At 47.0% G+C, this 13,912-nt stretch overlaps 1 protein-coding gene across 2 annotated transcripts in view; it reads right to left on the bottom strand.

Moving 5' to 3' along the window:
• The window catches only part of mcama (melanoma cell adhesion molecule a), a 97,537-nt gene that overhangs the window by 33,344 nt on the left and 50,281 nt on the right, over positions 1-13,912 (bottom strand). For both annotated transcript variants that reach the window (XM_079247782.1, XM_079247781.1), the window contains exon 2: positions 590-720. In XM_079247782.1, coding sequence (XP_079103908.1) covers positions 590-720 — 131 coding nt within the window. The remainder of the gene's footprint in view (positions 1-589; positions 721-13,912) is intronic.

Genomic DNA, 13,912 nt, shown 5'->3' with positions numbered 1-13,912 from the left:
CGCCCTGTTAATTTTTTAAATAAGGATAAAGAATATCTTTTGAAAATTCTTGTCTTGGTAGCAAAAAAAATGATAACTGTATCCTGGTATAAACCACTTCCTCCAACAATAAATCAGTGGAAGGAAAGAATTCTGAGGGTCTATACAATGGAAAAAATAAGAGCAAACCTAAACCTTACCACTGATTTGTTTTAGAAGAGGTGGAATCCTGTGACAATCTATTTGAATTTGACACTGTAGCATTTGAGTCTGTTGTTGGGGGGGGATTATTTGTATTTTTCTGTACTCACTACAATAATTATAGGTAGATAGGGAAAAAAAAAAAAACAATTAGACATTTCCTGCTTTTAACAGTACACTGATTTGAGATACCAGCTGTACCAGCAAGACATTCTGTTTGTTTATTTATTTTGTTTACTATTATTTTATGTTTGTTTTGCTTGCTAAAATAATATGTAGCTTTCTACCTTAAGAATATGTAAAGATTGTACATATTGTAAAGCTTGAAATATGAATAAAACTTTGTTCAAAAAAAGAAAACTTATTGATGGTAATGATGACCTCATGACTGCAGTCCAACTTTACTCACCACAAACCACTGGATGATGACGAAGCTGGGCTTGTTGGTGTCAGTGAAGACGTAATTACAGGGGATTTTAGCCGAGTCACCAGCGTACACCTCCAGTGTGTCGTTCATGGTCAGCTCCACTTTGCTCCACACTGCAGAGGAAAACAAAACACCAAGTCAAGCATGCATGCTGCTGTAGCTGTGATCTATTTTAACAAGTTTCATCTGATTCTAACTGTTTGGCAGATGACTGACGGACTTCCCAGCCAATCTGGAGACAAGCTGCCACGCTAGCAGAACAAAGAAGAAAGAGCTTCTTGTCCACATGGTATCATTTTCATCTCCCTTATGCCTGGCTGACTGTAACCACAAGCCAGAAAATGGGTTTCCTAGGCATGATGGGGGGAATGCAGGCAAAGAAAGGCTCACCAGTTTGACACTGGGATGTTGATTCGGAGTGCCAAGAGCTTGTCAGCCATGTTGGACTTGGCAGCTTTTCTTCTGGGGCCCACTCGTTCACACAGGGACAAATAAAAACAAGGATGGCACCAAAAAAAGCTAGGAGAACCCCCCCGCCCCCCCCCCCCCCCCCCCCCTTCACTCCCCGGGGTTGTTGAGAGATCTTCCGTGGAGTTTGACATGATTTTATTAAACAAACAAACCCTTTTCTACATTGAGCAGCACACTCGCTTCAAATGTAGGGACAAGAGGATAAAACAGACATAAGAGAAATTTGTGTGGAGTATTAATAGAAACATTAAAATATTTCATTTTCATTCTGTTTATTAAATCAGACCGTACTCGGTGATAACTCTACTCGTTCTGAACCCAAAACCTTCTCCAGCTCTTTAAATCTGTTACTGACAGCGTATACAGCACAGATTACCACCTAAATATTTGAAGCTTGCTATAAAAACTATGAAAGAGAAATTTCAATAACAGCCAACAATCAAAATATACAAGATAATCTGGGTGAGCCAGCCTGTGTCCTTATCTTCCACAACTAGAGCCAAACATGCCAACCACATATGAGAAGTACAAGGTCCAACGTGGGACTGCAGGAACGCAGCAGAACCTCCGTCGCCAACCAAAAGCAAAGCTGAAGGAATCTCCGCATGTTGTTCACATTTCTCTCTATTAAACCAAAAAGAGACGGAATACTTGTTTTATCCTTCTTTTTATGGAATGTTAGCAAGAAAATATGCTTTAATCAGCTGAAAAAAATCCTTTTCAACTGCAGTTTGGACTAAAATTCATTAAATGGCAACTTGGGCCGACCGACACAAAACACTAAAGTTAAAAATTCCTTGAAAGCATAATTTTACTGCAGCATTTTCATCGTTCATCTGCCGCTATTAAGCTTTAAAACATCAAATGATCTTTCTCCGAGCAGGAAGGAAGGAGGTCAAATCAGATTAAACCAAAGTGAACATTTTAAAGGGCATCAACATTTAAACTAATATTTTACAGATGCTGTATGTCGGAAGCGTAAAGCTGAGATCTGCTTCACCCAGGAGAGATCTGCAAAACAGCTGTAGGAAGTAGAACTAAATGGAAACCATGTAGACATTGGTCTAATACGTAGGGCTGCTTGATTATGGCAAAAATTATAATCACGATTATTTTGACTGAAATTGAGATCTCGATCATTTAAGACGATTATTTTTAACAACATGAATTTTTTTAAACATTAAACCGTGACTTTTAAAAAATGTCTTTAAGATTCCACATATTTTAGAAGACAAACAACGTGAAGCTTTGTCTTGACAAAGTGTAAATAGTGATGTAAACTAAATAAATAAGTCAGGATTAAACAACGCTGCGCGTCGTGATGTCGACTCGGCGTCGGGCGTTATAACCGTCTAACGCACGGTTACGAGTTGTTTAATCTGCTTTTACCACCGTGGTCCCACACAGTAAATATTTCACAACAAATTTGTATTTTTTTTCTACAACATTTGCTGAAGTATAGGAACTATTTTACGTTGGCCTGGATGTACGTTTTATACCAAACAACCGCTGTCAGGCTGCAGCGCGTTTCTCTCATTCACCTGTTAAAAGATCTGAACCAGCTGGTTAACGCGTTGCTATGGTAACGCCCCGTAACGGAGGGATATTACAGTGTTTAACTGGCCGAACTATGTATAGGAAAATAATGCAGCCAGTTGTCAGTGACAATGGTATAAACTATGTTTAGGTGAACTTCCACAACCTACTGCAGTTATTCTACATGGACCTGCAGCCGGAGCCGACTGAGACTGGCCGCCTGGGAGTGCTTTAGGACGGGAGAGGCTCCCGCTGCTCCTTCCTTACAGTAACTGCAGAACAATATGTGCCTTCAAGTCAGTCGCCAAAACACCAGAAAAGTCTCTAATAACTCCAGTAAAAGCTGCTAGATTTGTCGCTTTTAATAAAAAAAGTCTCCAGATTTAGCGAGAAAGTCTCCAAGTTGGCAACAGTGTCTGAATGAAAGCAAAGCGGCTGTGGGAGGAGTTTACAGCACAGCGCTGCAACGCCAGAGACGCTCGATTAGCAGCTGAAGACAGCAGGAGAGGAAACTGCAGAGAGAAAAATAATCACACCCTTTTAGTTTTATCATCGATGGAAACCCAGATCGTACTGAGATTAAAATCCGATTAATCGCCCAGCATTTCATCCAGCTTCTTATTCTGTTTTTACCGTTTCTAATGTTATCATGTTTTTACTTTTTATTGTTTTATCTTTTATTGCTTTAACTGCTATTATCTAGCTCTCAATGCACTTTTTAAGAGTTTTACGTCTTTGTTCAGCACTTTGTTGCAGCTGGCCAGTCATCAATTAAACTAATCATTTGGTTATTGACCACAGAATCACAATCATTTCTGTTCCATGACGTGGCATATCCCATCTTCCAACTCTGTTTCAGAGATTTACAGACGGCTGCTCCCGGAACCACCTGCACCAGGTTTAGGAACCAGCTCTCTGCTTTTATGCATGATCCTTCTTGATTTTGTTTCAGCTGTTTTTATCGTGTTTTATTTTGTTCCAGTTCATTTTTCCCAGCTGGAGCAGCGGGAATGTCGACTGCCTGTTCATGACGTCACCTCACACACTGGGTGTTACAAGACAACTTGAACGCAGCGTGGTTGCTTTAGTGTCCATGGTGTTGTCTATGCACAACCACCTGGACCCAGCACACCTGGACCCAGCACACCTGGACCCATCACACCTGGACCCATCACACCTGGACCCAGCACACCTGGACCCAGCACACCTGGACCCATCACACCTGGACCCAGCACACCTGGACCCAGCACACCTGGACCCAGCACACCTGGACCCAGCACACCTGGACGAGGAGCGATAAATAAAGTTACGTATGGAAGGAAACCATGCTGGACTGTTTGGGACGAATCGTCATCAGAAAGAAAAGGACGGATGGACCGAACAGGTAAAATAAATAAATAACCAAATTTAAAGCTGTTTATATTAAACATGTCTTCTTACTGGGAAAAAGAAAGTCTGAACATGTGTGAGTGAATGCATCCTGGTGTATTGTGGCCTCTTCAGGTCTCCGTCCAGCCTCAGAGGCTGCGTGTTGCTGGTGAACTGGTAGGAAATCATCTGCAACGCTCCCACATCTACGCGGCTCTGGTAACACTCGCTGAACGAAAGGCTTGGAAAGCAGGACAAAGAGCTCAGAGACCTCGGATGTCTTCAGCGTTGGTTGGAGCAGACCAAGCATGAAAGGAGCTTTCAGAGTCCAGTCGCCACCCTGCTGCCCCCATTCAGGCGACTCCCCCACTCCACCCCACCTCTCGCCCTCCCTCACCAATAATTTTTACAAGTCATTTTTCTTTCTGTGCCTCCCACCTCTGCCCGGGTCTGTGCTCAGCCAACCATCACTTTAAGACAATGGGCACGCCATTGTTCCCCCACCTGGGTGGAGCAGAGCCCCCACCCCTCCCGTGTCTCCCCTACATAAGTAGACCCCCACCTCTCCAGTCATCCATCACGGAGGTTAAAAACAGTTCACCATGCTCTGAGTTTGTTGTTGTCCAGATGATGTGGAACGGCTTTGAGGCCAGAAGCAGATTATGGAGGCGGAAGAAGAAAATATGTCTCAGTATAAAAATGTTGTGTCTCTTTGGGGCCATGCTGCTAACTTTTCTGTTAATCCGATTAGCACTGGGGGGCTGCTGCGGATTTGGCTTCCAAAGCCAACCTGGGACCGCTCTTATCTGGTCCTGTTGTGACTTTATGCACAAACACACACCAGCCCTGATCTGTGGACCCTGACAACAAAACCGCTGTCATTGGCTCAGCGTGTGCACACGTTTCAGTCGGTCTGTCGTCTATGTCTGCGTCACACAAAGCTAATTCAGCCAGAATTAAAGCACCACTGCAGAATATTTACATAAGTGGACAGGATCAGTGGACAGGACAGGATAACCTGCAAGTCTGAAACTGTAGGGAAACCAGTACAGGGACCCTGAAGGGGACCAGTACAGGGAGTCTGTAGAAGACCAGTATAGGGAGTCTGTAGAAGACCAGTATAGGGAGACTGTAGGAGACCAGTATAGGGAGACTGTAGGAGACCAGTATAGGGAGACTGTAGGAGACCAGTACAGGGAGTCTGTAGAAGACCAGTATAGGGAGACTGTAGGAGACCAGTATAGGGAGACTGTAGGAGACCAGTACAGGGAGACTGTAGGAGACCAGTATAGGGAGACTGTAGGAGACGAGTATAGGGAGACTGTAGGAGACCAGTATAGGGAGACTGTAGGAGACCAGTATAGGGAGTCTGTAGGAGACCAGTATAGGGAGACTGTAGGAGACCAGTATAGGGAGACTGTAGGAGACCAGTATAGGGAGACTGTAGGAGACCAGTGTAGGGAGACTGTAGGAGACCAGTATAGGGAGTCTGTAGGAGACCAGTATAGGGAGTCTGTAGGAGACCATTAAATGGAGTCTGTAGGAGACGAGTATAGGGAGACTGTAGGAGACCAGTACAGGGAGACTGTAGGAGACCAGTATAGGGAGACTGTAGGAGACGAGTATAGGGAGACTGTAGGAGACCAGTATAGGGAGACTGTAGGAGACCAGTATAGGGAGACTGTAGGAGACCAGTATAGGGAGACTGTAGGAGACCAGTATAGGGAGACTGTAGGAGACCAGTATAGGGAGACTGTAGGAGACCAGTATAGGGAGACTGTAGGAGACCAGTATAGGGAGTCTGTAGGAGACCAGTATAGGGAGACTGTAGGAGACCAGTATAGGGAGACTGTAGGAGACCAGTATAGGGAGACTGTAGGAGACCAGTATAGGGAGACTGTAGGAGACCAGTATAGGGAGACTGTAGGAGACCAGTATAGGGAGACTGTAGGAGACCATTAAATGGAGTCTGTAGGAGACCAGTATAGGGAGACTGTAGGAGACCAGTACAAGGAGACTGTAGGAGACCAGTATAGGGAGACTGTAGGAGACCAGTATAGGGAGACTGTAGGAGACCAGTACAAGGAGACTGTAGGAGACCAGTATAGGGAGACTGTAGGAGACCAGTATAGGGAGACTGTAGGAGACCAGTACAAGGAGACTGTAGGAGACCAGTATAGGGAGACTGTAGGAGACCAGTATAGGGAGACTGTAGGAGACCAGTATAGGGAGACTGTAGGAGACCAGTATAGGGAGACTGTAGGAGACGAGTATAGGGAGACTGTAGGAGACCAGTATAGGGAGTCTGTAGGAGACCAGTATAGGGAGACTGTAGGAGACCAGTATAGGGAGACTGTAGGAGACCAGTATAGGGAGACTGTAGGAGACCAGTATAGGGAGACTGTAGGAGACCAGTACAGGGAGACTGTAGGAGACCAGTATAGGGAGACTGTAGGAGACCAGTATAGGGAGACTGTAGGAGACCATTAAATGGAGTCTGTAGGAGACGAGTATAGGGAGACTGTAGGAGACCAGTATAGGGAGACTGTAGGAGACCAGTATAGGGAGACTGTAGGAGACCAGTACAGGGAGACTGTAAAGAACCAGTATAGGGAGACTGTAGGAGACCAGTACAGGGAGACTGTAGGAGACCATTACAGGGAGTCTGTAGGAGACCAGTACAGGGAGTCTGTAGGAGACCAGTACAGGGAGACTGTAAAGAACCAGTATAGGGAGACTGTAGGAGACCAGTACAGGGAGACTGTAAAGAACCAGTATAGGGAGACTGTAGGAGACCAGTACAGGGAGACTGTAGAAGACCAGTACAGGGAGTCTGTAGGAGACCAGTACAGGGAGTCTGTAGGAGACCAGTATCGGGAGACTGTAGAAGACCAGTACAGGGAGTCTGTAGGAGACCAGTATAGGGAGACTGTAGGAGACCAGTATAGGGAGACTGTAGGAGACCATTAAATGGAGTCTGTAGGAGACCAGTATCGGGAGACTGTAGAAGACCAGTACAGGGAGTCTGTAGGAGACCAGTATAGGGAGACTGTAGGAGACCAGTATAGGGAGACTGTAGGAGACCATTAAATGGAGTCTGTAGGAGACCAGTACAGGGAGACTGTAAAGAACCAGTATAGGGAGACTGTAGGAGACCAGTACAGGGAGACTGTAAAGAACCAGTATAGGGAGACTGTAGGAGACCAGTACAGGGAGACTGTAGAAGACCAGTACAGGGAGTCTGTAGGAGACCAGTACAGGGAGTCTGTAGGAGACCAGTATCGGGAGACTGTAGAAGACCAGTACAGGGAGTCTGTAGGAGACCAGTATAGGGAGAATGTAGGAGACCAGTATAGGGAGACTGTAGAAGACCAGTATAGGGAGTCTGTAGAAGACCAGTATAGGGAGACTGTAGGAGACCAGTATAGGGAGACTGTAGGAGACCAGTATAGGGAGACTGTAGGAGACCAGTATAGGGAGACTGTAGAAGACCAGTATAGGGAGTCTGTAGAAGACCAGTATAGGGAGACTGTAGGAGACCAGTATAGGGACCCTGAAGGGGACCAGTACAGGGAGTCTGTAGAAGACCAGTATAGGGAGTCTGTAGAAGACCAGTATAGGGAGACTGTAGGAGACCAGTATAGGGAGACTGTAGGAGACCAGTATAGGGAGACTGTAGGAGACCAGTACAGGGAGACTGTAGGAGACCAGTACAGGGAGACTGTAGGAGACCAGTATAGGGAGACTGTAGGAGACCAGTACAGGGAGACTGTAGGAGACCAGTATAGGGAGACTGTAGGAGACGAGTATAGGGAGACTGTAGGAGACCAGTATAGGGAGACTGTAGGAGACCAGTATAGGGAGTCTGTAGGAGACCAGTATAGGGAGACTGTAGGAGACCAGTATAGGGAGACTGTAGGAGACCAGTATAGGGAGACTGTAGGAGACCAGTGTAGGGAGACTGTAGGAGACCAGTATAGGGAGTCTGTAGGAGACCAGTATAGGGAGTCTGTAGGAGACCATTAAATGGAGTCTGTAGGAGACGAGTATAGGGAGACTGTAGGAGACCAGTACAGGGAGACTGTAGGAGACCAGTATAGGGAGACTGTAGGAGACGAGTATAGGGAGACTGTAGGAGACCAGTATAGGGAGACTGTAGGAGACCAGTATAGGGAGACTGTAGGAGACCAGTATAGGGAGACTGTAGGAGACCAGTATAGGGAGACTGTAGGAGACCAGTATAGGGAGACTGTAGGAGACCAGTATAGGGAGACTGTAGGAGACCAGTATAGGGAGTCTGTAGGAGACCAGTATAGGGAGACTGTAGGAGACCAGTATAGGGAGACTGTAGGAGACCAGTATAGGGAGACTGTAGGAGACCAGTATAGGGAGACTGTAGGAGACCAGTATAGGGAGACTGTAGGAGACCAGTATAGGGAGACTGTAGGAGACCATTAAATGGAGTCTGTAGGAGACCAGTATAGGGAGACTGTAGGAGACCAGTACAAGGAGACTGTAGGAGACCAGTATAGGGAGACTGTAGGAGACCAGTATAGGGAGACTGTAGGAGACCAGTACAAGGAGACTGTAGGAGACCAGTATAGGGAGACTGTAGGAGACCAGTATAGGGAGACTGTAGGAGACCAGTACAAGGAGACTGTAGGAGACCAGTATAGGGAGACTGTAGGAGACCAGTATAGGGAGACTGTAGGAGACCAGTATAGGGAGACTGTAGGAGACCAGTATAGGGAGACTGTAGGAGACCAGTATAGGGAGACTGTAGGAGACCAGTATAGGGAGTCTGTAGGAGACCAGTATAGGGAGACTGTAGGAGACCAGTATAGGGAGACTGTAGGAGACCAGTATAGGGAGACTGTAGGAGACCAGTATAGGGAGACTGTAGGAGACCAGTACAGGGAGACTGTAGGAGACCAGTATAGGGAGACTGTAGGAGACCATTAAATGGAGTCTGTAGGAGACGAGTATAGGGAGACTGTAGGAGACCAGTATAGGGAGACTGTAGGAGACCAGTATAGGGAGACTGTAGGAGACCAGTACAGGGACACTGTAAAGAACCAGTATAGGGAGACTGTAGGAGACCAGTACAGGGAGACTGTAGGAGACCAGTATAGGGAGACTGTAGGAGACCAGTACAGGGAGTCTGTAGGAGACCAGTATCGGGAGACTGTAGAAGACCAGTACAGGGAGTCTGTAGGAGACCAGTACAGGGAGACTGTAGGAGACCAGTACAGGGAGACTGTAAAGAACCAGTATAGGGAGACTGTAGGAGACCAGTACAGGGAGACTGTAAAGAACCAGTATAGGGAGACTGTAGAAGACCAGTACAGGGAGTCTGTAGGAGACCAGTACAGGGAGTCTGTAGGAGACCAGTATCGGGAGACTGTAGAAGACCAGTACAGGGAGTCTGTAGGAGACCAGTATAGGGAGACTGTAGGAGACCAGTATAGGGAGACTGTAGGAGACCAGTATAGGGAGACTGTAGGAGACCATTAAATGGAGTCTGTAGGAGACGAGTATAGGGAGACTGTAGGAGACCAGTATAGGGAGACTGTAGGAGACCAGTATCGGGAGACTGTAGAAGACCAGTACAGGGAGTCTGTAGGAGACCAGTATCGGGAGACTGTAGAAGACCAGTACAGGGAGTCTGTAGGAGACCAGTATAGGGAGACTGTAGGAGACCAGTATAGGGAGACTGTAGGAGACCAGTATAGGGAGACTGTAGGAGACCATTAAATGGAGTCTGTAGGAGACCAGTATAGGGAGACTGTAGGAGACCAGTACAGGGAGACTGTAGGAGACCAGTACCGGGAGACTGTAGAAGACCAGTACAGGGAGTCTGTAGGAGACCAGTACAGGGAGTCTGTAGGAGACCAGTATCGGGAGACTGTAGAAGACCAGTACAGGGAGTCTGTAGGAGACCAGTACAGGGAGTCTGTAGAAGACCAGTACAGGGAGTCTGTAGGAGACCAGTATAGGGAGTCTGTAGAAGACCAGTACAGGGAGTCTGTAGAAGACCAGTACAGGGAGTCTGTAGGAGACCAGTATAGGGAGTCTGTAGAAGACCAGTACAGGGAGTCTGTAGAAGACCAGTACAGGGAGTCTGTAGAAGACCAGTACAGGGAGTCTGTAGAAGACCAGTACAGGGAGTCTGTAGGAGACCAGTACAGGGAGTCTGTAGGAGACCAGTATAGGGAGTCTGTAGAAGACCAGTACAGGGAGTCTGTAGAAGACCAGTACAGGGAGTCTGTAGGAGACCAGTACAGGGAGTCTGTAGGAGACCAGTACAGGGAGTCTGTAGGAGACCAGTACAGGGAGTCTGTAGGAGACCAGTACAGGGAGTCTGTAGGAGACCAGTACAGGGAGTCTGTAGGAGACCAGTACAGGGAGTCTGTAGGAGACCAGTACAGGGAGTCTGTAGGAGACCAGTACAGGGAGTCTGTAGGAGACCAGTATAGGGAGTCTGTAGAAGACCAGTACAGGGAGTCTGTAGAAGACCAGTACAGGGAGTCTGTAGGAGACCAGTATCGGGAGACTGTAGAGGACCAGTACAGACTGGTTGGAGGGTTCACTCCGACCAGTCATTTTCTGATAATGGACGTCTCATCGGGCGTTATCCCTTACTTCTTATCATCTAACATGAAAGCTGGAAAGTTTTTCCTCCTCTGCAGATTCTGATGATTTAAACGGAGAACGTTTCCTTGAACTGCATTTACAATCAGCTTTTAAAGTGTTGACAGAGAACTCTGTAAACGTTTGTGTCTCCACCAAACAAGCTGAGACGGAATAATCCCAAAGTACAAATGAGACAATAAAAGACATAACGGGGGGGGTCTCATTATGCGCCTGACACACAGACAAAAGCCTCAGATGCAAACTAAAGTGGTCACCATTACCAGCATTCCCATTAAAGCTGTCTGCTTAGGTCTGCTGTAGATCTGCAGTTCTGCCTCTGATAAGAGACCAAATCACCTTTGACACAACAGACCAGCCTCATTTACTCACCCTAATCCCACACAGACCCGGCGAGCCATGAAATGAGGCGGAATGCTTCGAACAGCATAAAATCTTATTCCACCAGGCTGACTGTTGGAGATATGAGCAGAAAATACAGACATGGACGTCAGGTCCACGAGAAAGGAAAGGAAAGCTGGTATGAATAAAACATTTAATCAAACAGGCTGAAAAAAGCATGAATGTTTCCTCTGAGGTACAGTTCTGTGTTGGTGCTGAGAGACCTCCAGAGATGAAGGGTGTAAAAAGCTAGCATGTAAGTGTGGATGACAGGGAGGAGGCCTGGTGTGGTGCTGGACACCCCGGGGACAACGTCCGCTAACCCACATCAAAGCAGAACACATGAAGAGTGAATGCCCTGCAGCGGACATGAGAGCTCATCGTCCACCTTTCAGAAGCAGCATCTGGCACAAATCTCCCTCCAGTCGCTGGTCGTGGACAGTTCAGGCTTTATTCTCTCACAGAGAGACATGACGAAGAGCTGCAAATCTCCTCAAAGACACCTCTTCATGCAGCTGTGATCATGCAGTGGAGCAGGTCAGGAACACTCTTCCACGCTGAGGTGGAGGACGGGACGGCTTGTTAACACTCAGACATACTGCCTGACACTGTCCACTAATGTCTAAAGTTTGGACACGCTGTCCCATTGCACTCAATGGGACAGCGTGTCCAAACTTTTGGCTGTAGATCAGTAAATCCAAACACGACTCAAAGACGAGCAGCGAAGCTAGTGGGACCAGAGACAAAGTCAACATCAGTAGATCTTGTTTGGACTTTTTCGGAGACGCCAATCTTTCCAGTTTAGGCTGATGGGAGCTGATCCATTAGTGACTGGTTTGACTGGAAGTAGAAAGTGTAAACACTTGGCTTTGTGCAGAAAAGACCGTGTTTTATGAAGACGGGGAGAAGGAGTTTCTTCCAGCTGCGATTATCAGACGTGGCTCCAACGGGACTGGCTGAGAGAACAACATGCCGCCTCACGGAGACGGTGGGCATCCGCCTTAAAGGCTGTGGTAATCCAGATTGTGTTATCTGCCTTGGGATGATCCGATAAAATCCAGGACAAACGTTGGCTGGACTCCCTGATCCCAGATAGCATTACATGGAACTTCTCTGGCAGGATTATTGGGAACTGGCCGTGTGATGTCATTCTTGTCTTTCATACAGTAAGTTTAGAGAAAACATGCCTGCGCCCATCAGGACGAGTTTTAACACTCCCTTTCTGACTGTGCTGTGAGGGTTCAACACTTTATAAATCTACAGAAATAGTTTCTGATCTCTGGCTTTGGGAGAGTTGCTGATCATTCCTGCTGGTTAGCAACTTCTCCAGCAGCTGCATCAATTTTTCATTATGGCGCCCAGTGCATGAGGCTTCATTAAAGGAGCAAGGAGGATGTTTTATTTATGCTTGTATCTGATGTTCAGCAGTGAGAGCAGCTTGTTCCTCGGCATCCACTACCCATCAATAAGCTCCCTGCAGAGCAGCTGGGCCCTGCCACGCAGGTCGCTCTGCAGCCACAGGATGGATAATTAAAGGTCAACAGGCTAAACACTGGATTCACATCACGGGGAGTTCCTTTAGGTTCCCGCTGAACAAAACGAAGTTTCCAGACAGCAACACACCTTCCTGAAGGCTGGAAGCTGCTTTTGTGTGCTGCCTGACATGGAAAGAACACATTCGGCCGCGGCAGCTGGATAAATCATTATGCTGTGACCGACTTCCAGAAACACTGTGGAAACACTGGGAAATGGGCAACCTGTGATTGGACTTCCTCTCCCCAAATGGATGTTTGGATGAAACAGTAACCACAGATATGTAGCACGTCCTTTCCGTTGAAGAAACACATCCTGAAAGCCGTGCCAGACAGCCTGGTTTTCACCGAACTCTGCTGAAAACTCATCATGCAGCAGAAGAACAAGGAGAACATTTTAGATTTTCTTCCAGGCTTATTTTCCAGAGTCCTCAACCATCCAAGAACCATGAAGAAGAGCTACATGCTACCATGCACGCCAGCTGGAAACGGAGCACCCCTGGGATCCTGCTGTTACTACTGCTGCTGTGATGGACTCATTCACAAGTTTAATCTAACCCAGCGTTCAGCAGATCATGTGATCCCCTTTCACTCTAGACGAACAAAACTGACATTTTCAGACTGGAGCCAGCGTGGCAATTTCTTCACGTCTTATTAAAGAGTGTGAAAGATGGGACATTATTGTGACGGGGCCAGGTACGAGGCTTTGCCCTCCACTCTAACATCATCAACAGGAGTCCTTTGTCCAATCAAAGCTCTGACGACAGCACACCGAATCACCATCGTCTCCAACAAAGACCTTCTTATCCCAGCTCCATGTTCATCCTCAACACTCGGTGCCAACACCAGCTTTCTGCCACCATAAGCTGCTAAAAGACGTCTGGAGGTTTTCACAGGCCGAACAGTCACACATCGTTTCCCGTTTTACTCAGCGGCGGTTCGGATTGGTCTTATGACATGAGAAACAGCTGAATGACATGTTTAATCACTTCCACCAGACGTGGCTGGTGGAATTTCTCTTCACTGTTGAAGTCGTGGCAAAGTGCAGTGATGAGATGGAGCTGAAACAGCTGGAAGCCATGACGGGTGTTAGCATCGAGCTAGCATCGAGCTAGCGTCCTGCCTGCCCAGCGGACGCCATGACCAGCTCAGCGATGCACACCTGAAAGCAAGACGACGTTGACAAGGATGTCTCTTCAACAGAAATATGAGAGTTCCTGATTCACTTTAACTGGATTAAATCAGAAAGTTAGTCCAAACGTGCACATCGAAACGTGCACATCGAAACGTGCATACCGAAACGTGCACATCGAAACGTGCATACCGAAACGTGCACACCGAAACGTGCACACTGAAACGTGCACAC

The sequence above is a fragment of the Telmatherina bonti genome, assembly GCF_933228915.1.
Source record: "Telmatherina bonti genome assembly, chromosome: 10".
Taxonomy (NCBI): domain Eukaryota; kingdom Metazoa; phylum Chordata; class Actinopteri; order Atheriniformes; family Telmatherinidae; genus Telmatherina; species Telmatherina bonti.
The sequence above is the reverse complement of the archived record's forward strand: the minus strand, read 5'-3'. Positions and strand labels throughout refer to the sequence as shown.